The sequence below is a fragment of the Myripristis murdjan genome, chromosome 1, assembly GCF_902150065.1.
Source record: "Myripristis murdjan chromosome 1, fMyrMur1.1, whole genome shotgun sequence".
Taxonomy (NCBI): domain Eukaryota; kingdom Metazoa; phylum Chordata; class Actinopteri; order Holocentriformes; family Holocentridae; genus Myripristis; species Myripristis murdjan.
In genome coordinates this window covers 41,267,951-41,292,852 of record NC_043980.1, presented here as the reverse complement: position 1 = coordinate 41,292,852, position 24,902 = coordinate 41,267,951, and the positions used below count along the sequence as shown (strand labels likewise).

At 38.3% G+C, this 24,902-nt stretch overlaps 2 protein-coding genes across 2 annotated transcripts in view; both read left to right on the top strand.

Annotated features, from left to right (window-relative positions):
* glra3 (glycine receptor, alpha 3) overlaps positions 1 to 14,991 on the top strand; it is a 75,122-nt gene extending 60,131 nt beyond the window's left edge. Inside the window, exons 7-10 of the mRNA XM_030056708.1 lie at positions 412 to 626; positions 6,278 to 6,427; positions 10,064 to 10,192; positions 13,889 to 14,991. Of these exons, the coding sequence (XP_029912568.1) occupies positions 412 to 626; positions 6,278 to 6,427; positions 10,064 to 10,192; positions 13,889 to 14,239 (845 nt within the window). The 3' untranslated portion in view covers positions 14,240 to 14,991. The remainder of the gene's footprint in view (positions 1 to 411; positions 627 to 6,277; positions 6,428 to 10,063; positions 10,193 to 13,888) is intronic.
* An 8,215-nt stretch (positions 14,992 to 23,206) lies between these two features.
* The window catches only part of hpgd (15-hydroxyprostaglandin dehydrogenase), a 70,243-nt gene continuing 68,547 nt past the window's right edge, over positions 23,207 to 24,902 (top strand). The window contains exon 1 of the mRNA XM_030066208.1: positions 23,207 to 23,383. Coding sequence (XP_029922068.1) covers positions 23,285 to 23,383 — 99 coding nt within the window. The 5' untranslated portion in view covers positions 23,207 to 23,284. The remainder of the gene's footprint in view (positions 23,384 to 24,902) is intronic.

Here is a 24,902-nt window from a genome sequence, read left to right as displayed (position 1 = left end):
AAGAAGAGCCCAGAACTGTCTGAGGACTTAAGAAGCAAAATTGTGGAAAAATATGAACAATCTCAAGGTTACAAGACCATCTCCAGTGATCTTGAAGTTCCTTTGTCCACTGTGCGCAATATAATCCAGAAGTTTATAACTCATGAAACTGTGGCTAATTTCCCTGGACATTGACGGAACTTAATTGTTTTTTTTAATGAGTTGCAAAGTTGCTTCGTAAAATTCTATAGAAATGATCATTACTCCTTCTCTCTCTCTCTCCTTACCCCCTAATGTGCCCTATCTCTGCTCAATCTTATCATTCCAGCCATAGTATACTCATATTACTTGTGTCATTGATAGCTGTAGAAATAAAGATTGGAATTATATTATTATAATTATCATTATCTCTGCATTTGTGTCTTACCACAGGCAAGTTTACCTGTATCGAGGTGCGGTTCCACCTGGAGCGTCAGATGGGTTACTATTTAATCCAGATGTACATCCCATCCTTGCTCATTGTCATCCTGTCTTGGGTTTCCTTCTGGATCAACATGGATGCTGCTCCAGCTAGAGTGGCACTGGGGATTACCACTGTCCTCACCATGACCACACAGAGCTCCGGCTCCAGGACTTCACTGCCCAAGGTCTGTGTATGTGTGTGTTTGAGTATGCGCAAAATAAGTTAAAACACTTCAATATGCTGTTGAAAATGTCATCTTTAATATGTTGACTCTGTACAGCTAACCAGTCTGTTTCATGAATCAAGTTTAAATGGTTAGCAAAGTAACTTTGTCTTTAACACTGGCCTTCCTCCCTCAAAATAGTGGCTTGGTAACCTAGGCTGCACAGCTTACCAAGCCTAGCAGCAGTGGCTGCATTCAGATGCCTTATACAAGCATTAAACGCAAGAAATCTGACATCATTCTGACATCAATCTGACATCACTGATCTGATGCTTAGATATATCATAAATAATTATAAATAATGTTTCATTTTTTGCTTTTTTGTGTTTTGTTTTTACTAATTTTCTGGTGGTTTTCAGAAAATACTCAGAAAATCAGCACAAAAAATCTGTAAGAAATTGTAAGAAAGTTATTACTCAATCACATTACCAAAAAATAATCTCAAGTAGAAAAAAATCCCATAAAACTATATATAAATTATATACTCAGTGTCCACTTTATAAGGTCCACCTGAACAATCTAATGCAGTTCCATGCAACAGCTCTGCCATAAATTCTACCTTTTAAGAAAGTTCATAATGTTCAGTTTTTGTTGACATTGTCATTTTGTTTCATACTCATTTATTTTAATTCTGATCTACACAAAGAACAATGAAAATGAAAGAAAATTATGCAGATATTTTTCTATCCTAGTTCTGAGTTTATTGGAAAGCTCTATAAATTACTGTAAGTGCTGTAACTTACAGGCAAATAGCGAATCTCTGCAACAGCTGATGTAAAATACTACGACCACAGAACTCAAGGGGATGACAATGTCATCAAGTTTCTAATTACTGATAGTGGCTGTAAGCTGTATGCAACCACCACACGATGCTGTGTTTTTTCTCAGTAACAATAAAAATCACTTAGCATTAGACTATACTGAGGCCTAGAAAAGCTGACCTTACATGGCAGAGGAAAAGAAACATGCCTGTGTTGGCTTTTAGCAGTGTTATAAGTGGATGTTTTGCAGATACATCAGCATGCACAAGTTTGTGTTGATGGCACACATCATGCACACACGTGTGTGTGTGTGTGTGTGTGTGTATGAGAGAGAGCAAGATAGAGAGAGAGAGAGAGAGAGAGAGAGAGAGAGAGAGAGAGAGAGAGAGAGAGAATGTTTGTGTGAGAGAGAAACAGCCCCTGAGTTTTATTCTGATATGTGTATGCATGAGAGAAAATCAGACATGGAATACTTTGTTACATAACCCTCATTAGCACACACTTTCAAATCTCTCTCACACATACACAGAAACCTTAACCACATGAATGACAATGGACTGTGTGTGTGTGTGTGTGTCTGTGTGTGTGTGTGTGTGTATGAAGTGACAGTGTTAGAGGTTGGGAGGTTTCTCTCATGTTTCCAGTGCTCAACAGAGCTTTGCACTCTGCTACGTTATACATGTGCCTGAATAAGTCATTTATTTATAAAAGGGATGAGGTCTCATCATTTTATGCACCACAGAAAGTCATTTATGCTGTGTTGATGCCCACTTAATATCAGGAAGGTGTCTCAGTCCATCATCTTACTCCATTTTCAGCCCAGAACTTCTTTAATTCAAATCCACTTTCAAATATGGACATGTGTACAAGATTTTCTGTCTCTGATGGATGTTGTTCTTATACTAAACAAGAAATCCTGTCTCATCTGATGATCAGGGGCGGTGTTAGTGATTTGGAGGCCCAAGGCAAAGTCCAATATGAGGCCCTTCTCTATTTTGCTTAACACAATCATACACTACTCACAAAAAGTTAGGGATATTCGGCTTATCTGCCTCATTAGCTGGGTTTCCATCCACCTATTTTTATTCGCATTTTCAGAAATTGCGAAAAAAAAAAAAAAACTTGGATGGAAACGCCAGAAGTTCAAAAAACGGCCAAAAATTCTCAAAAAAAGTTTTTACGCTTGGAGGGGGTGGATTTCTCAGCATATTGATAAAAGAAAATGCGACTTTTTGCTGTGGAAACAGGTTTTGCGAATAAACGATAAACGATGATGGACCGGACACCACGTCACACTTCTACGCTACAGTCTTATTATTAGTTATTGTTATTATTATTATTAGTCTCTTATTCCTTATTTAGGATGGGTCGGTATGAAGTTAGTGCTGCCAAAATAGTAACCAGACTTCTCCCAAGAGCCGACAAGTTCAGCAGGAATCTGTCCATGATCAGCTGTTGAGTGTCAGCTGAGTGTTTGTTGTTGTTCAGTCGACACACAGACACTATCTTATGGCGTCATCTCACGGCGCACTCTCCTCTCAATAATCGCAAAACAAAACTAATGGAAACAGGCATAAATTCGCATTTTCTTTTGCGCATTTTGACAAAATTTGCTCAAAAATTTTGATATATTTGGATGGAAACCCAGCTACTGATGTTCTGTCATGTGACTTGGCGCAAATGCAGCAAAGAAAGGTGAGTCAATATCAATATAGGGTACCATTTGGTGTCCCAGGCAGAAATCACTCACTTTTCATGAAAAATTTGCAAAATAACAAAACTCTGATGGTTTATTATAAATGGCCAAACATTTAAACACACATTGGTACAGAGATACATCTTTAAAAGGGTGTTTTTCATATTTAAAAAAATATTCTATGATTAGATGCATGTGATTTTGCCATGTCCCAAACTCCTCTCTACTAACTTCACTGAGTGAAATAAGTAGATAAATGATAAACAATGTACAAACCTTTTACATGCTCTTGTTGCTCTCATCAAGTACTTGAATAAAATGAGTCAATTGGATCATTTATGGTCTAATGTCATAATAATAATAAATGTTTTGCATGTGTCCCTGGGTTTGCTGTCCACCCCGTCATTAGGTGGTTACTGCCACTATAAGAAACCACCTGCTGTAATCAGTGACATCACTACCACTGCTTTGTCTTTTACAAATGGAGTGAAGAATAGCTCCTGCAGAGAGAGTACATATCAACATTTATATTTTGACATTTTCATCATTTTATGATTGAACTTGAATGTGTTCAATCTTAATGTGTCCACCCTGTCATTGCAAAATATGAATCTATATAAATGCTTTTCAGAAATTCAAAATATGTTTGTTAAAGTATACAGAGTTACTTCCTAACTGTACATGTTGCTAGCTAATGGCCCACCATGTGCTCATTAAATGCAAACTTCAGCCAGAAACGTCCACCCTGTCATTGTCCACCCCGTCATCAAGTCTAGTTTTATAACAGTTTTATAAGTTTTTCAGTGTTTCAGAAGTCAAGTGGAGGACAAAACATATGCAGAGAAAGAAACCATTTGAAAGGATACCTATGTTTCTACTTTCTGTGGCAGGCCTACATTTAGGGACCAACATGTTTTTGTTTTGTTTATATCAATCTTGTTTTTTCGTCTAGTTGAAGGTTTTATTTATTTATTTTTGCTGTTGTTGACTGTCATTTCCAGATGTAGCCTACCTGTGCACAATTCAAAATACAGTAGGTGAAAAAAGTCATGTTTTGACAAAAAACATTTGTTGACAAAACCATAACATTGTCCACCCCGTCATGTCATTGTCCACCCCGTCATGTTCATGTTTTATGTGAATAAATAATTATTTTCACAAGTTATCAAAACCTTTTGTGTGATTTTGCTCTTAAGAGATTAGGGCCAAACAGTATTATTTCAAAGTTTGACCAGATACCTTTATTTATAGAGTTTATTCAGAAAAGAAAGTACAACTTTCACAGATTTTACATATACAAACATATTTTTCCATAATTTCTGTATTTTTGAGAGATGTTTTCCAGAAACTAAAATATATTCCTGAACGAGGGACCAAATACCTTTCTGAAAATGTACATTTTGTAATCAATATGATTAGAACATATTTACTCTATTTAGAAATTGTCCCATGACAGGGTGGACACATTTTGCAATTCGCTTGTACTTTCTATGCTTGCAGTCAATTTATAAAAGGTGCAGGAGCTTGACCAACATGCATTTCTAACAGCTTAAGGTCGACTTTATACAATGGATATGGAGTTCAGTGGAAAATCTCATCTTTTTTTTGTGTCATTGGGAAGTCTCAATGGCACTTTATACTGATTTTGACTCAGGTAGCAGAGAGGCACCGGCCAGCACCGGCCGCGGTGCTGGCCAGTGCGCCACGCACACAGACTGCTGTACTTTCATTATAAACTGACTTTTGTAAATACGCGATTGCAGCAGCACAACGGACAATGACACAGACAACATGGTTGATTATTGATTGTGCAACGCGTCCATTCACCGGTAATTGTGCTGTGCGCATTAAACAGTTTTGCAGAGGCAGGAGGAAAGTTGCATGATTTACGTTGTATCCACGTTCGCACGCTGCGTGCGTGACCGTGCATGTGCTCGTGTATGCGTCCATACCGTGCTGAAGCACACCCCTTCAAACCGTGCCAGAGCGGGGGCAGTGTGCTGTATTCAAGCACGGAACAGAGCGATCACACTGGTCAAATAATCTGGATTTTAGGGGCAAAGGTGCTTGGGCGTGGAACAAACTTGCCAATGTGAGTGGGCCCTGAAGTACTGCAGGGGTACATGAGATTCTTTAAAATGTTAATATAAAAAATATCAGTCATGCATAATTCCTAAAATATTTTATCCTCTGTTGTAATAAGTTCAATAAAAAATGTCAATGTAAGTTTGACAAAGCACATTTTGGGCTCTATCTTTCACACTGCGCTACCCGTTGCCACTACCCCCTACCCGTGAATTACGCATTTAGCAGCTTCCACTATCACTACCCGCTATACATTATGCCGACTCCTTTATTTACTACTATTACACTATTCTCTCCTCCGCCGAGGTGTTGTCACAGGGCACTGCGCTCAAGTTAAAACATTTTCAACTTGGGCGCAGCATGGGCACCGGCACCGGTGCCAGCCAGCTCCGCGCGGACTGGTGCGCCCTTGCGCCCCACGATCACATACACAATGAATGGTTGCGCCATAACAATATTAGAATTGTCACAGGTCCGGACAGAACCGTCACTGGGTGTGTGTCTAACCCTAACCGTAACCCTATGTATCGAATCGGCCTCATGCCACAGATTCCCAAACCTAGATTTCACCCTCTGAACCAAAATAACTTTTATTCTTTGTTTTTCTTATTTTTCATTTTTGGGAGTAATTTTTCTTGTCACTTTTCTTGAATGTTTTTTGTGTAATTATGTGTCTTTCATGTGTAATTCTGTGTCTGTTTTTAATATATTTTTCAATACATAATCATAATAGCTATACATATAGTCATTTTTGTAACGGTTTTGAATATTTTCTGATTTATTTGCTAATTTCTTTTTCAAATCTTTTTTTCAATTTTTTGGGTAATTTCTTGCTTATTTGCTCAACACTGCTGAGCTATTTTGACCAGCAGATGGTCACAGAGATGGGTATTTAAAGAAATCCAGGTTGGAAGTCCATATCCAATCTAACAATGTTTGGAAAAACTGGGTGAAAACCAGTGAGAACTGATGATTCTGCTTCTGATGCTTGAGTTTCTTCTGATCCTTACTGAGATGTGTGTGTGTGTGTGTGTGTGTGTGTGTGTGTGTGTGTGTGTGTGTGTGTACAGGTCTCTTATGTAAAGGCCATAGACATCTGGATGGCAGTATGTCTTCTGTTCGTCTTCTCAGCGTTGTTGGAGTACGCTGCTGTTAACTTCGTATCAAGGCAACATAAAGAGCTGCTGCGATTCCGGCGGTCTCGCAAGAGCAAGAACAAGGTACAGAGGGCAACCCTACAACACTGACTGTTCACGGCTTGCCTGGTCAGGCAAAAAAAGAATTCTAACGCAAATACAGCACAATTGTGAAGTGGGTCCAGGGGTCACCTGCAAACTGAAGAACAGCATGATTAAATTTACAAATTTACATTAAGTGACTATGGTTATTGTGTTGATCATAGCTGTCACTCTTTCCACTGTTATCTCATCACCCCCGGACAGTCATGTATCACTGATTCTTGAGAATTTGGATAAATCATGTCCTACTAAGAAAAATGCTATTTCTGCTGGAAATTTACAACATTTTAATGAATAAAAAGAATCAAGGGCATAATCAGGGGGTCCTTTGCACATTTGTAAGGTTCTTTCATAGGTTTATTTTTAATTTGTATTAATTTAATGATTATATGTTGGCCCATGGCCTACAAAACCAGTTGTCCTCAGATAGGAGATAATCATTTCAACTTGATTAAAACAACAAAAAGTAATAATTTCATTGAATAATATCTTTACCACATGAAAGAGTACATCATAATATGTATTAAAAACTACAAACGATGGGTTTTGAACAATACTTACTATTATTTTGTGGTTGCTCAAAATGTGTCCCAGATATTCGTCACCACCGTCAGATATTTATTTAAAAAATAATAATAAAAAAACTACAAGGTCAATTACATTCCTGAGGAGCCCTTTTCAAACCTTCAGCTCTACTGCATGCTTCAAGACCGCTCAGGCTCCTGGAAGTTTGCTATTTTCTCTTAAATCTCTTCATATTTTTGGACACTGCTACTGTCACAACCATAAATTGTCAACACCGTCACTTCTGTATAAATGTAATAATAAATAATAAATAATATTATGTAATAATGTATACTTTTTAAGAAGAGGTCTGATGCAGGTAGCAACAGGGGGAAAACAAGCTGGCTAATGTGAACAACTCATGCTGATCATGTGAAAGAGCAGGTTTTTGTCACCACCGTCAGACGTCACCACCGTCAGGTTTTCTGTGTGACGGTGATGACTGAAGTCTAAAAAATGCTTAGAACAGTGCTCAGGATTCTTATTTTTTGTACCAAATAGTTAAATAAAGTTGTTAAGCAAGAAGCCATTGACTTGAGTGGTATAAATTTTGGAAATGTATGTTTTAATGAGGCCACTGTCACCACCGTCAGATTAGTGTCACCACCGTCAGAGGCAGTTATATTGGTTTTAAATGAATATGCTTACAATATGTTTCTTTGGTGCTGCTGCGTTATTAAAGTAATAGTCTCTTTAATACAAAAATATGTTTTTCAAATTAAAAAAAAAACATTACGGTGACGGTGTTGACAAAAACAAAGTAGCCTAATAACTGGAAAAACCTATTTTATGAAAAAAATGCAAAATGAGGAGGTTGCACCGGTACATTGCTGAACAGCCAAGACCTTGGCCTATAATGATATACCTTCAGATTTTGTAATTTAACTCACTTTTTTTTTTTCCAAAATTAAAACCTGTTTTATCCAAATTCCCAAGAATCAGTGGTATGATTCTGTTATCAAACTACAACCTCACACTTTTTAACCTCTGATGGCCATTTTTGTTTAATTTAAACACGTGAGCCCTCTTTTCTTTTCTTTTCTTTTCTTGAAGGTTTCATTTCACCCTCTCAAAAAAAAAAAATCACTTCTTTTACAGACTTGTTTTTGCTAATTTGTTTAGTAATTTTCTGGTTGTCTTCAGGTAATTTTGTTGTAACTTTTTACTGACCATCTTGCTAGTTTTTTGGTCATTTACTCATCACCTTTTCCCCATGTTTTTAATACATCAAATGAATTTGCTCTGGTTTCAAAACCATTCACAAGCACTTAAACACACTTTTGAACCAGCATCACTAATCTAATATAATTAAATACATACTTTGAGTTATTATGAATTACTACAAAATTTTCTGTAATTTCTTTATCAATTTTTTTTCACTAATGTCCCAGTATTTTTGTTACTTTGCTGATCACCATTTTCCCATGTTTTTGAAAGAAATCAAGTGAATTTGGTCAGGTTTCAAACGGTTGAGAACGTATCAACTTGGATGGCATAATAGCAAAGTTTGTGAGGTAAAGACTACAGTTGATCAGTAGGAATAGAAAGAGGAATGGCAGGGAAGAGAATGAGAGGGAAAGATGGAGGTGATGAAGATAATGTTAACTGAGATGGTAATAGTGAAAAAAGGTAATTCCTCATGTGTGACAGTGGATGTTCAGTGTAAATGGAACACTCTACATGTGTAAGTGTCCTGAGGCACCACATCCCCCCCTCTGTGCATGACACAGCATGGCTCTAGTTGTATCTATGTGGTTTTGTCATTCTGTGGTTACAATTCTGTCATTTATCTGTCAGAGGGCCATCCAGATCTGAGGATGAGCCTGTTGTCAGTGCATGGTCTGGATTTCTGAGGCTTGGGAGGGATCAGCTCAATCTTCAGTCAAGCTACACAAACAAATTGTGCAGAATTCATTTTAAAGGGATAGCCATTTTGAATCTGATACTCACTTCCCCCCAGCTGTTTTGTAGGACAGTAGTGGTGCTCTCTTCCTCTCATTGTTACTGAGTGCTGGATACTGGCTGGATGCTCCAACTTAATTGTTAGTCTCCTGCCACTGAGGTGGACTTCCCCCAGCTAACCTTAAACAAATAACTGCTTTAATTCCCTCAAGAAGATTTAACATCACTTTACAAGTGTTGTTTTCCAAAAGTAAAATGCACATACGCTCCACATGGATGATTTCTGAGTTGATTTCTGAGATGAGTTTTGCTCAAACTGCTGTTTATATATGCCCAACTGTATTTTCCCTGTTATCAAATCTGGAAAGATTCCATAACTTGCTATTCCATAACATGTTGGAGAGCCAAAATAAATAAATAAATAAATAAATAAATAAAACTTGCTCTGGAGTAGTAAAGTTGCAAGTAAAGTTGTGACAAACTAAAACTTACTCAGCAATTTGGATGGACTAAGGCAGTTATTTTTCAGAAGGTTAGCTGGGGGGAAGTCCACCTGAAAGGCAGGAGGCTAACAGTTAGCATTTGGAGCATCCAGCCAGTATCCAGCACTCAGTAACAATGAGAGGAAGAGAGCACCACTACTGTGCTACAGAACAGCTGGGGGGAGGTGAAATAATATAACAGTTTGCAAAATGGATGAACTATCCCTTTAAAATCGGTACAGAATCAAAAATATACAGTATCATCTGTCAGTCTGATTTGAATGATGCAATTCAAGAGCAAATCATAATTTGGGGGAAAAAATAAAAATCTCTAAAATATTTCTCATGAATTAATTAAAAAAAAAAAAAAAAAAAAAACAGTTGGCAAAGCCTTTTAAGGCTTCTACAGACAAAATATAACCAAATATGTGGATTTTTGATATTAAACTTTGTCAGTTCTTCAAAGACAGCTGTTTTTTTTTTTTTTTTTAAATCAATTTATTTATTTTTAAATTTCAAACATGAATTAATTGACAGTGCCTTTTTATTTGGAAATGTAAAGCATACATTGACTTAATGAATGGGCGTCCCATCCCTGATTTTGGAAACCATTATTTTGTCTTTTAAGTTTCTGTCTGTTCATATTGCTATGCATGCTATCGGCTGGTAGAGTGGTGAAGGTGCAGTTGATCCGGTGGAGCTAGCAGATTCCCTTCATCGCATTAACATTGACAACGGCCTCAAACCATCAGACCCAGTCTATGGATCTATGACCAACATCTACACCAACAATCACAGGGTAATGTCACAATGTATATGCATGTTTGCGTGTGGCTGTATTTGCATGTTGCATGCCCCATCCAATTCATTTCCCTACTGCATCATTCATCACTTTGGTTTTCAGTGTGTTGGTTTAGTTTTTCCTCTACATTATGCAATGCTGCTGTGCTCCAAGCCTGTAATATTCTTAAAGGGATAATTCACCCATTGAAAAAAAGATGTTATTTCACTTCCCCCTAGCTGTTCTCTAGGACAGCAGTGGTGCTATCTTCCACTTAGTGTTACTGAGTGCTGGATTCTGGGTAGATGCTTAAAAAATTAACACTTTAAAGCAACTACAAGGAGCTTTCATTTTGTGTTGATTTTGGTGGACCCTAGGGGCAAAAGTGGTAGTATTTCCTGGAATGAAGTTAAATGAAGATGCCTTTCTCATGAGTGAAAGAAAGACGTCAACATAGCATGGCATGGCATGACCATGGCTGACCACAGCAGATCCTGAAAAGTTTGGCTTAGCTTCACTAAAAAAGATACCAACACTGCAAAATGCAACAGCTGCAGTAAAGAATACTTTATGCAAGGGAGGAAATAGGAAGTAGGAAAAAACACAGTAATGTTTTTGACTCAGGCTCTATCTAGCTCTGGGGCTAGTGCAGTGTAAGCCAACCAGCTAGTGGGATGACACCTTGGTCTGCGTGGCAGAGAGAGGAGCCAAACATGGCAGAGGAAAGCTATAGCAAAGGCAGGGAGGACAAGACATTGTGCCAGAGGCAGAGCCAAGGTAAATACAGCAGAACCTGGTTAACTGTGAACCAGGACCTGACAGTCAACATGGGCTGCTGGACTGCATGTCGTAAATTGTTTCGCCTGATTCTGTGGTGACATCAACCTGGTGGCCGGCATTTAGAATCACTATATAGAATTAGAGTCTTCTCACTGTTGGTCTTGTTTGCTTATGTAGTTCATATAGTGGCATCAGTATTGAATTGAGACTGTTTCATAACTAGTTAAAAAGTCCTTGTAGTTGGTTGAATCCACTGAAAGAAGGTTTAACATCACTTTCCAAGTATCCTTTTCTGAAAGTCAAATGCACCTACATTGTTCTTGAATGATAGTTTTGCTCAAACTGCTGTTTATAGGCCAAACTGTATTTTCCCTGATATTAACATCTGGAAAGATTGCATAACTTTTGCACTTCCTGTATCACTCTGCACCAAAGCAACAGTACCCACTGCAGGCACAAGTTTGCTATCATTTGTTTTGTTCACTGAACACATGTATGCATGTTGGGGGGAAAAAAAGAAGAAAGAAATTTGTGTATATATATTGTGTATTTAATATATCTATATATCTATATCTATATCTATATCTATCTATTGATCGATCGATTGATAGATATACATATCTATATCCATCTATATCTATAGATATATAGATATAGATAGATCTATATATATAGATAGATAGATAGATAGATATCTATATCTATATAGATCTATATAGATCTATATCTATTTATATATAGATCTATATATAGATAGATAGATCTATATAGAAATATATATAAGATGAAGGAACAGAGTGGTGAGGAAGAGGAGGAGGAAGGAGGAGTAAAAAAGGAAGCTGGTGGGGGGTTGGAATAGAGATATGGGAAAGAGGTCATTTGAATCAGTGTATTTTATTAATTTATCCTTTATTTAACCTGGAAGCTCCCACTGAGATACAATATCTCCTGTTCCCAGGAGTCCTGGTCAAGACTGCAGCAAAACATTCACTCACACAAAACAATGGATAGGTTGTTAAGAGTAATATCATAGTCCATGACACAGTTCATACCAAGGCAGCACCAGGCCAGGGCTACCTCTTCAAGGTATTTTAAAATGTATTTAAAGGAAGTAATGTTACGAGATTTAAGTTACTTTGCAGTTTGTTCCCCACCTAAGGTGCATGGAAAGGAAAGGCAGTTTTACCAAACGGCATTTTCACTTTTCTCCTCCATTCATTTACTCCTAAATAACATTCCGATGGTTATTAATGAGTGATAGTTTAAGAGTGAGGAGGTTAGAAGAGATGTCCAGCAGTTGTGGAGCTTGCTACTCAAGTAGAAGTACTATTACTTTGCTGATATTTTACTTAAAGAACCATACCAGTGATTCTGAGCATTTGGCCCATTTAACACAATCTACCCACATTATACAAACAAACAAATTAGAATTTTTGGGTGAAACAGCTACCTTAAAATGTTCTGCTTCTGGTAGACTAAGGGCTCTAGTTTCACAGACTCGGTGAGGTGGGGTCGCAGTGCAGTTGTGCTTCGCCACCTGGGTGTGGCCAGGTGGATTTTGCAAGTTTGGCACGCCATGCGCGCTGGCACAAGTACTGCGCCGTCCCTCCTACCAGCGCAAGGGAGGAGAGAAGGCGTGGAGTGGGTTTGACACAGCTGATTCACTTTAAACCAATCAAATGAGTGCGGAGCGAGTTGGGTCACAGGTGAAGCCTATCACAACAATAGCCGCCCGACGCTGTTGGCCGTTGCGCTAGACTTTTTTCCCTTTCTTTTTATTTTTCTTTTCTTCTTCTTTGTCTCGTGGCCTGGCCCATTGGCCCACTGGGGAAATCACTGGTTTTCCCGTACGCCAGTCCACCCTTACCGTACTGGACACATTGTTTGACTGACAGGTGCAGTCAAACACCTGTCAGTCAAACAATTATTACGCTGCCAAACGGTGCCAATCTCCTTTGATCTGACATCAGTTGTGACGGGACAGTCGATATGGAGATACATTTATGTGCTGATTGAGATAGTAGCATTGAATAGTGGTTTTTGTGGGTATTTATAGCATTGTTAATGTGCCTGACATTCTGGACACCTGCCTGTGAGGTTCTGGTGACATGTGCAGACTGAGCATCGGTCAGCCAAACTTTCACTACACCGGCTGCGCTCCGCCTTGCGCTGAAAGTAGACCTGGTTTCAGATGGCGAGCTTTGGGCGCACCTCGGTGAAGCCTTTTGGCACGAAACTGTCACTGTGCCAAGCTGAATCTGTCAGCACCTCCCCCTGCTGCAACGCCACTCCCATCTCAGCACACCTCGGTCTGCCAAACTATCAAACTGTGCGCGCCTCGAGTTGAGCTGATCCAGACCAGCTCTGTGCGGGGTTCGCCTCACTGCGCTGCGCCGGGAAACTAGAGCCCTAAGTCACCATTTATAAACCACAGAACTGATAATTGGCTGTGTAAAGAGAAGGTTTCCCTGGGGACTATTTTCCAGTGAAGAGCCGATTTCACTCCGTCCAGTTTCAAGTCATCAAACCACAACAGTGCTGCTGCTTTAAGGAAAATTAATGTGGAAGACACAGTGATGGAATACTGATGGGAATAAAGTTTAAAGTCTCCGAAAGTTCATTTTCAGATGGCTGGAGTTCTAACGTACCACCGCTTGATTTGGGATAAGATGGGCAGAAAGTATATAGATTTTGTAGAAGTTACACTGAACATGCAAAATGACTGGTATGGTCCTATAAATTTCAACATTTCATGCCAAAAAAATACCAAGGATTCAGTGTTTCTCTCACATTTTGTTCTAATCTTATTCGGTCTAATCCTAGTTCACATATTTTACCATGCCTTGTTCATGAGCTGTATAATATGTTAGGAGTTTAAAATTGAGTGACCAATATTATCAGACCTCTGACCCATTATTCCTGTCTCCTTAACAGGAGGACGAAGTGCGTGAGAGTCGGCTGAGCTTCACAGCAGTTGCAGCCTCCACCCCAAGCAACAACAAGGACCCCATCTCTAAGGCCAGTGCCAACAACACCACGGCTGTAACCAACACTCCAGGAGGCACAGCAAGCACTGCCCAGAACCCCCCTGGAGCAGTGGGAGGTGAAGGGCCTTTGGGTACAGCGAGTAAAACTCACGAAGAGATGAGGAAGTTGTTTATCGACCGAGCCAAGAAGATCGACACTGTATCTAGGGCTGGCTTCCCCTTGGCTTTTCTGTTCTTTAATATATTCTACTGGGTTCTTTATAAGATACTTAGGCATGAGGATGTACACAAGCAATAGAGAAAGAGAGTGCGCACACACCCCTACACACACACACACACACACACGCACCCAACAGATGGGGAAAGAGGGTGGCAGGAAGGTAATTCTTGACTGGCAGAACCAAGATGATTGATTCTATCCCCAGCTTTCCTTTTCAAAGTATTCACCTGGGTGCTCTCTAAAAGATACAGTACATTAAGGATACCTGCTCTTTCTATGAAACACTGACCAGTGAATTTACATATGTGAAGGCTCTGGTGCTTTGTTGATTTCCAGTTCCTTCACAGCTCTGTAAAGTCTGGCAAGTATGGAAAATATAGTTGACCATTTCCTGCAAAATGGCAGAATTGGACAAACGTCTGGAAAAGTACGCAGTGACTATTGTTTTGAACCAGAACTAATATGACTTTATGTTTCCAATAGCCAACAGTGTGTGTTCACATGTTGTTTGGAATAATCTTCCACCAGATAGTGATACCACAGTGCTTATTGAGCTATTGTGAAGATTCCTTATTTTAATGCCAACAAAAATCTTGAAGCAAAATTGAACTTTGAGTGTTGGGTTGTCTACTCATTGGGATATTATTAGTCCACATGGAGTCCATATATCCTCATTAGTTGCTCTCTACTGCCATGGGCTTAATCCATAATACTGTATTACTATCTCTGCATTCACTTCCGTAGCAAACAGCTTCCAAAATAACACTTTTAGCATATAAACCAATATAATCAAAGCAAATCATGCCAATATAAAAAACAACAAGTCCTGGTTCCCAAGTCATTTAATTTACTCAAAACATGGATACAGGGATCTTTCGCTCTTTATGTTGGGATAATCTGCATTCTTGGCATTCACTTAAAAGTGAATTCAGCTAAAAGTGTAATTTTGGATCTGTTTTGTCACTCTATGGAGATGAATGGAGAGATATAAATACACTATTGTGAATTAGCAGCCCAGGGGAGCATGGAGTAACTGATGAGGATATTTTACCACCATGTGGATTTGTATCCAGAACACATATAGGTAACTATACAACCCAACACTCTACCAAAGTTCCATTCTGCTTTAAGATCTAGTCAAAAGAATGACATTTGGAAAAGGTTAGAAAATCAAGTATTAGAATTCTGAAATGAAAAATGAATAAGAACCCTATATAAGATCTGTTGAACTGCAGTGATAGAGAGACAACAGAGGTAGAGAGGCAAGATGGATATTTGAGCCTTAAGACGTCACAGAAAATGAGGAAAAAAGGAGGGTGCAATTCATAAAAATTCATACTAATTTATACACATGTAAAACACCTGGTAACAGTTCACAGGAACTCTTGTTTATGATATATTCATAATACCAGACAAGAGCATCTACATCTACATGGCAAAGTCATGAATTCTGATTCAGTTCTTCATATCACATCTCATTTAGAGTTCATGTCATACTAGGGCATTAATGTAAAGGCCGACACGTCGATGTCCAGGTGCGACAATCATACATGGAACTACACAAATAGATGAATTTGCAATGAATGAGTGAGGATGTCTAAACCTATTCATATATAATGTTTAACTTTTAACAGTTCTTATGGAAAATTCAGTTTGGTTTCATATTTCTTGCTAATTTATCATCATCCAAAAGCTGACTGTGGCCTGAAAACGGGGGAGACCAGGTTTAATTGTAAGAAGCTGTGACAGCACCAGTTCCACCAATCAGCAATAAGCTGGACATATATGATCACCAAAGTCACATACTCACTTACCTGTCCCTCTCTCAACCCACCCTTTGCAGCACATTTTACATATTCTGTTACTACTATCATGAAGTCAAAAAAGTTTTTTTTTTTTTTTTTTTTGGTGTTTACGCTTTAGGTGAACAGGATTCAAGCTTTGTTCTTTTTTTTTTTTTTTTCAAAGGACAATCCAAATATGCACTCTAGCTGTGTTAAAAGAGATTAATTGCTTGAAGAAAAAAAAAGATCCTAAAATTGTAAAATGGTCTACTAAAATGACACTTATTTCAGGGTCAAACAGGCAAAGACCCAGTCACACAAACACAAGCATACACATGCAGAATGACTATTGAATTGATTTCCTAATTAAATTTCGATGAAAATGGTTAATTTCTAAAGAATAAGCACCTTAATATATTTTCAATCCTATGCATGCTGACTGTCAGGTTCTTTCAGTTAATACATTCTTCATTAAAGCTGTTAGGTTGTAACAGTGGAATTCCTTGTACTTGACATGAATTCATGATGACTGTGATATAATATAATATTATAAATTTGGATACTTTGTGTAAAAAATTTGAAAGCACTAACACGAAAAACATTGCAGGTGCTGAGACAAAATGTGTTACAATAATACCAGGTCTCCTTTACATAGTAATTACTTTAAAATAAGGTTGTTACTCTCCACTAGATGGCAACCAACCTTCCAACCACAGGGAATCAGGCTCACTGAATGCTATGCAGTTTATTAAAGAACATTCCAAAGAAATACATCAAGTGACTAGCAGTCTAGATTGTGAAGTGAATTGACAGCTGCTCCCCAACCAGTTATGGAAATGTTACATTTGCAACAAATGGTGCCTTGGGACTAAGTGTTTGTTTTTTGTTATTTATTTTTTTGTTATTTATTTATTTATGTACGAAAACACCCTTGCCCTCTAAAAGGTTTTGTGAATTTATACCGTGCCAGGAAAAAGAAGTCCACATTAAAACAGCTGCATGTTTTGCTGCGCAGGGTGAAGGATACATCATTTATGTCCTTCTCAGCAGAGCACTACCAGTCTGATTTTAAACACCTCACTTGCAATAGCGCATTTAGTGTGTCTTTCTGGCTGCCCTCCACCTTCCAGCATATCTTCAATCCCTCATCACAGGTGTTTCCTTTATTATGGTAGTTACCTGTAACCAAGTGCTTCTGCAATTTATTTTGTACAGTGTTTTTGGCTCAACTCTGTCAAGGGTTGTAGACCACAATGCATATCAATGAACATAGAGGGCCGTAAATACTGTAGATATTCTGTTAAAAAAAAAAAAATGACTTGTTTCACTTCAGTTCTGAGTTTTGGACTAAAACTGATACTGGTCCCTCATCAATGGCACAGATGAGAAAATACTACTGTATTTGACCAATAAGGATCAAAGGTGTTTTTCTGTCTAAACCATTTACAAAGAGCTGGTTCCATTGAAGTTTACAAACCTAATTTTGAACTGTTCATTTCGACCAAGAATAAATCGGTTTGGAACTTGAACAGTTCACTCCCAGCTGGAACCAAAAAATAGAAGGACCTGAACTGGGAACTGTAACAACAAGAGGGGACATGTATCATCAACTTTCTATCAGGGGATAATTTTGGTATCTGTGTTCTCATCATTCAATGGCTAAGCTGACCAGGGGCAGAATTCATATTCACTGTACTCCTTCATAAGCACCTAAAAGTATTTTGTGGTCACACTAAGGTCAATATAATTGTGTGTAGTGCAATGAAATATTTAGTTTTTTAGATGATAAAATTTACTTATGATACTATGAGCTGTACAAGAAATTGTTCATGTGAGATGTCTCCCCTAGCCTGGGGCTTGTAGTCCATCCTAAGACTTCCAACAACACTGTGAAAGACCCCAAATCAAGACTGAAGAGAGAAGAGATTAGATTTGTGGTCCACTCCATTTACAGACAACAAAGAACAACCACTGTGAATGGGGAAAGCAGTACTATGAAGGATTATCAATGCAAAAGTCAACAAGTCAACATGAAAGATTACAGTCATGGGAGGCAACTACTTCTCTAAGCAATATGGACAGCTGAAAATCCCAGGAGCACACACAAATGCACACACATAAAGAATGAAGCACAAACACTTCATGAATACTGTGTAGCCCACTTGTCTTACAGCTTAACTGCCTGTGTTGTGTGTGCATTTGGTCTGTATACTATAGACAGCGCCTAAAATTCCTCAGTACACACACACACACACACACACACACACACACATACACACACACACACACGTTACCACCATCTACGCACATTAGCAGATACTTTACATATTTACCTGGAGACACACCTGTTTTTCTTTTGTAGTGCTACCACACTGGAAAAATCCCAAAGACTACAACCACTACAATCAGTGGTATCATAGTATCAGCTTGATAAGTTGGCAGGAAGGTTTCTAGTGACTCATGGTCTCATAAATAGACCATGACCAAAACAGGTTCTGTTTCATAAAGCTTGAGGTGAAGAGAAGACTGCATTCACATCAGAAAATCTGATTTTTTTTCTTATAACAAAAGGTCATAGATTTAGACAGTAATTTCTGAGTAGGAGCACCAGTTATGGGTTCTATACCTGTTTTGAAACACTGAGATTATTTTTTCCCATCAGGAGTTGGGAGTGCCATCTATGAAAATATACTCCAATATCAACAGTAATGTTAAGGTGAGCCCATTAATTGTTCTGGGGAATTTACTACACTCTCAAAAAAGGCTCTGATTGGTTCTTTAAGAGATTAGGTGGATCCATAAAGAACCATAAACTACTAAAGAACCACTTCATTTCGTTGACTTTCCATTTAAAGCAAAATGTAATAAGTATAGTGTTGGGGTGTAGATTTACCTGGGCATTATAGGCAGTCCATTGTCATTCCCGGGGCATCAAATACTGCAGCTTGGTCACTCCATTCTGTGCCTGATACCAATGTCAAAAGCAAACTTTAGCATCAGTATGAGACACGGGGGATGGTGATGTAATATAAAGAGCAAGAAATCCACAAAGGGAGGTCGATGTGTCATTAGTTACTTTGTGTTCTCCTAATTTGCTAATCCAGAATACTGTATTTATGTCTCTATTCCATTCCCTGGTGAGGCAAAACTGGTCCCAAAATAACACTTATCACATAAACAAATTGGGGAAAAAAAGCAAATTATGCAATTATAAGAAACAAGTCCCAGTATCGATTTTTTGTGTTTCTGTGTGTGATTAGTAGAAATCATCTTACACTGACAGTTTTACCAGTGCCAGGCCACTAGAGGCTACAGAAGTCTCATGCAGAAACTACCTGCCGGATCTACTTTCCAATTAAAACAGGAAAATAACAAGCCAAGAGGCTTTTATTTCCTCAAAAATAGGTACCAGGACTTGCTGGTGTCAGTATTGCCATAATCCGCTCTGTTTGAATTTGTTTATCTCCTAAAACTGTTATTTTATTACCTGTTTCGACACACAATGGAAGTGAATGGAGATCTGCAGATACAGTATTTTGGATTAGCAGTATATATGTAATCTAACTTCCCTGTAAATTAACTGTTGTGTGGCTCTTTTAGGCACCTGTGAAGCATTAAAGAAATGGTTAATTAAAGAACCATGGTTTGAAAGATTCTGTGTGTAACCAGGAAAGGTTCTCTTATGGCATCACACAGCGCCAGTTTCATCTCCAGCTGACATCTGTCTTTTTCTGTGTGAATTAAAAATTATTTGCCATATGGTGTTGCCACAGCTTTCACACACACATTCATGGCATAGCCAATGCTGGAAAATGTGAGTTGATTTTTCAGTGGAAATGTATTTGGTGTTGACAGTAGATTTGTGTCCATGCATAGAGCTCATGTGGCTCTGAGTACTTGGTCACAACTATGTAAAATGTTAAACTATTATGGGTATGAACTGATAGAAAGACTGAGATAACGTTGACTGATGATTTGGCTGTGTAAAGTAGAATATCAGTCAGTGTCTGTCTTGGTAATCTGTAAATCTATAAATGTTAGGACATGACAAAAGGTTGCCCCTTTAGTATAATGATACAGAGATTTTTTTTTTAGGGAGAGAGAAGTGCTTGTAGTGCAGTCTGCCCTTGCTGTAATTCTACCTTTTCACCATCAGAGAGCACTGTGCAACTAAGTCCACAGCTTCCCGTATCTACAGTAAATAAGCCTCCCAGTGGAATGACTGATTCTAACAACATTCAACATTTATACACAAACAGAAAATCTGAATTTATTTATCTTGAGATCTGAAGTTCTGAGAAATTGCTTTCCATGTGTTTCCCATCTGTTCAGACAATGATGAGAAGACTAGAGCCACGCCATGTTCAAAGTCATGATGTGTGACAGCATAAATGCAGCCATCCAGGTTTTTATGTTGGTTTGCTTGTTTATTTCAAAAGAGCCTTGACCCAGGATCAAATCATATTACTTTCTCTTAGAAATAGGATAGCACATTTTTTGTGTTGAGCAACAGCTTCCAATAGAATGTGTTGTTCGCAACATACACAAGCTGTGAATTCATATCTCAATAATCTGTAAAAGTCACCATAGTTAAAGCAATCATCGTGGTGTGCGGCATCAAAAGACGTAGTTTATACTTTGTTACAGAGCAAAACAACCTGTGATCACTTCCATGCACTGGGATTGTTGCATGACAGACGCATTTGAAGTTCATCTCAAGCCATTTTCAATGCACAAGGCACCTTCCCTTGACTAGCTTTTCTATTGCTAGGCTGCTTGTTTTGCTTCAGAGCTGTGTGCATTATATTTTCAGTTCTTTCAGATAACATAGCATCCTTCTTGCTCAATCACTGTCTCAGCAGCATTTAAACAAGGTTTAAAGGCTACCCTTGTTGTTTTCAGTTGTGAATTGTTTACACTAAAATGGCCCCCAGAAATGTTTTCATAGTGGAGTGAGGCTGTGGCCACAGCTATTTCCATGTCACATTAAAACTCTCCACTGAAATATATCCTAAAGTTCCAACTCCACAATACTGCTGTGGCATCTCCTCAGTGGTAGGAGAAATGTATTTACAAAAAATGATTATGTCATGACTATATATTAAAGTAAGGCTGAGTGATAACCAAGTGACAATGCAGGATGCTATTCACTGAACTACCTTTTGATGGATTCAGCATCCCATAAACTTTCCCCTGCTGCTCTGAGAGACGATGCTTTAAACTCTGCCATGATGACATGGCAGAGTTTTCCTTATCAACCTACTCATTCTCAATACTTCGTTAAAACTTATTTTACTTAGGTCAGTTAAATTTTCTGTTCTCATATACTTTGACAGACTTTATTTACTTAAAGGGACGGTTAACCCATTTTGACAAAAAAAAAAAAAAAAGATTATTTTACTTCCCCCCATCTGTAATGTAGCACAGTAGTTCTACCGCTGATAATTTTTTGAGTTTTCTGAAAAATTGAAATCACTCGGTAACAATGATAAACTATCTCTTTAAGAATATCAAAACTGTTTTACTTAGGCAGCTGATGCGCAGAGGGGATTTGATGCCACACAAGCTGCAGCAGTAGATAGTTTATTCTATTTTAACACAGTAAATGAATAGGGAGCTGGTCTTTCTGCTATTTTTGCTCCAACAGGTTTTGTATTTGATGATTTGTGTTACCATGGATGATGCTAGTGCTTTCCATCCTCTTTCAAACCAAACCATCCTCCATTGCTGTTTTTTTTTTCATTTTTTTTCTTTTTTTGGAAACAGATCTGTTATCAACAAAACGAACAGATTTGCCAGATTTGAGCTGTCAGTGTACTTTCCTACTAGCACTGTTGACTGGCAGACTACATGAAGACTATTATATTTAAATGTACATGTTGTATGGGAAGAAGTATATCACATCTAATTTATTTTGTACAAATCAAGTGATGTTGTTAAATGTAATGCATGAATCATGGTTTAATACTGATATGTATCAATATGTATTAATCTCTTCTTTGGCCTGTAGTGTGCACAGAGTGTGAGATATTTCTTCTGCTGCTGTTGGGAAGGTGGAAGTTGATGGCTTGTAACTACAAAGTCATCATTTTGCATAAACTCTATTGGAATTGGAATTAGAATATTTAAATATTCCTTCAAGAAATTCAGGTTAAATCTCTTTGATGTTTTGTTTTTTTCACAAAGCAACTGTGAGCCAATGATTTCCATATTTGAATTTTGATGAACTCATTTTCACCTTTAATATCACTTTTTTGTTCTAAGCGCTCCATCAGAGTTATGGCACATCACTGTGATAGAGAGCGCACCGTTCCCAATACAGGGGAGGCTTTTTAACACGGTAGACATGTTTGTGATGCAGAATATGTGAGGAGTTGAAGCATTCTGTCATGATGCTGTTGAGATAAAAAAAAAAAAAAAGAACAACATGAAAACACATGCAAATACAAAACAAAAGTCCCTAATATATTGTTACGTGTTGAACTGAGCACACAAATACTTTGTTATTTTTCTGTAAAATGGGGTGTACGTGCTTTTACATAGTTCTAATAAAGTTGAAAGAAAATAAGCTCAATTCAGTGGCTGTTTGTTTATGATGACTTCATTTCTTGTCTCAGTCTCAGCCTGTATCTCGAGTCATTATTTAGAAGGGAAAGGAACACTGCCTTGCTCAGCGGCACTAATGGAGTTTGAATGCACCCTCCTGTCAGGTATGACAAAACCTCAAATTTTTTCAGCAATAGTGGGGACTGAAGGGAAGAGCTGGAGGAGGACAGGGAGTGTGTTAAGTGAAGAGCAGGAGGAGAGGGAGGGTGCAGGGGAAGGAGGAGGAGAGTTAGGTTGTAAAGGGAAGAGGAGGAGGAGCACAAAAGGAGGGCAGGTAAAGCATGTCGAACAAAACCTGTAATTATCATACTGAGTTTATTTAGCCTTTGACTCACACACACACACACACACACACACACACACACACACACACACACACACACACACACACACACAGTGTTTAGATAGACTGATAAGCTGAGAGAGAGGCAGAGAGAGAGGGAGGGAGAGGGAGGGAAAACACAGCCCAGCTGATAAAGTGAAAACACAAGTTTGGGAGAGCTAATGCGTATGTGACAGAGAGAGGTAGACACCACGAAGAAAGATAAATAGAAAAGACAGAGAGAGGGAGTGTTAGAAAGTGTACATGCAGAGTAACAGAGAGAGAGACAGAGAAAAGTAGATGCATGCACACAACATCCAGCAAGAGAGACAGACAAAGACTGAGAGAGAGACAGAGGGACGCAGGGAGAAGCAGAAAGACGAAGCCAGAGAAGGGATTTACTGCTTTGGTATGGTAATGTCTCTGAGTGGGAAGGTGGCGCTGGTGACCGGTGGAGCTCAGGGCATTGGGAGAGCTGTGGTCCAGTTAATGCTGCAGAACTCAGCTAAGGTTAGTACTGCTCATCAACTTTTCTACTTCCTCACCAAGCGAACTTTAGCTCCAGCTTTACTGATTTAACTTCACTACTTGACCTTTGCCACTTAAACTTCATTCCTCTGACTTTACAAATGTCACTGTACTGAATAACATTAGTACCTAGTTACTCCTAACTTTGTCAGAAATGCTTTAACTTTAATTTAACTTTTAATTTGCTTTAATGTTAACTTTACCAAAACTGATTTAGCCTAATTGTTTTACAAGAACTGCTTTAAATTTAGTTTTGTCTTCTCTTCCCTGCTCTAACTTTTTCACGCTAACTGTACAACAGCTAACTTTACTCAGAGCAGCAGCATCTTAGAACACCTCTCAATAAAAAGCAGTTCAGTCCAACAGCAGCGCTAACTATTAGCTCAATGCCAAACATACAGGGTGTCCACAAAGTGTCTTCACAATTTAAAAAATCTATTACAAAAGTAATTGATGAGATGTGTTAATCAGATTTTTTTCTGTTTCTGCTGACTACCTAAGCCCGGTAAATGATGTCATTTAGTGTATTAATGAGGTTAGACACTGGATGACTAAGAACTTTTTACACCTGAATGATGACAAAACTGAGATTTATTACTCACTCCCTTTCCAGTGAAACCTAGTGAGCATGTGAGAAACTTAAATGTGATTACTGATGCAGATCTTAACTTTCAGAAGCATATTTCTCATGTCTCTAAGACTGCCTTCTATCATCTTGGAAACATATCTAAAGTTAGATTGTTCTTATCCCTATCAGATTCTGAGAAGTTGGTTCATGCTTTCATCTCAAGTAGGTTGGACTATTTTATGCACTTTTTCCTGGAGTAACAAAACAAGCACTCAATAAACTGCAGCTTATTCAGAATGCTGCAGCCAGAGTTTTAACGAGAACCAAAACATGGGAACAAATCACTCCAATTTTAGCTTCTCTTGACTGGCTCCCAGTGAAGCATTGAATTGATTTAAAATTTTACTTATTGTTTTTAAAGCTTTGCATGGTGCAGCTCCATCCTACATTTCTGGCATGCTCACTGAGTACACACCAGACAGATCCCTAAGATCATCAAGTAAAGGTCTACTCACTATTCCAAGAATACATTCAAAATCAGATCATGGTGCCTTCAGTCATTATGGTCCCACTCTTTGGAATTCTCCACCACATGAACTCAGGTCTGCTACAACAGTATCTTCCTTTAAATGCAGACTTTGTATTTTTATATGTATCTTATATATACTGCTTATGCATGCAATCTATGTCTTGCTTTGATATCTGTCGTATGAAATGTGCTAATGTACTATAAATAAATTTGACTTGACTATTGGCATCATAAAAGTAAACTTTACGGCAGAACAGTTGTATTGGATAATAAAGTGGCCACTGAGTGTGTGCTTGTGTCTGTGTATGTGTGTATGTATATATATGTATATATGTATATCTATTAGTACAGTGGTTCTCAACCTTTTTGGGGTCCTGGACCCCCTGCATATTTTTGATCACCCA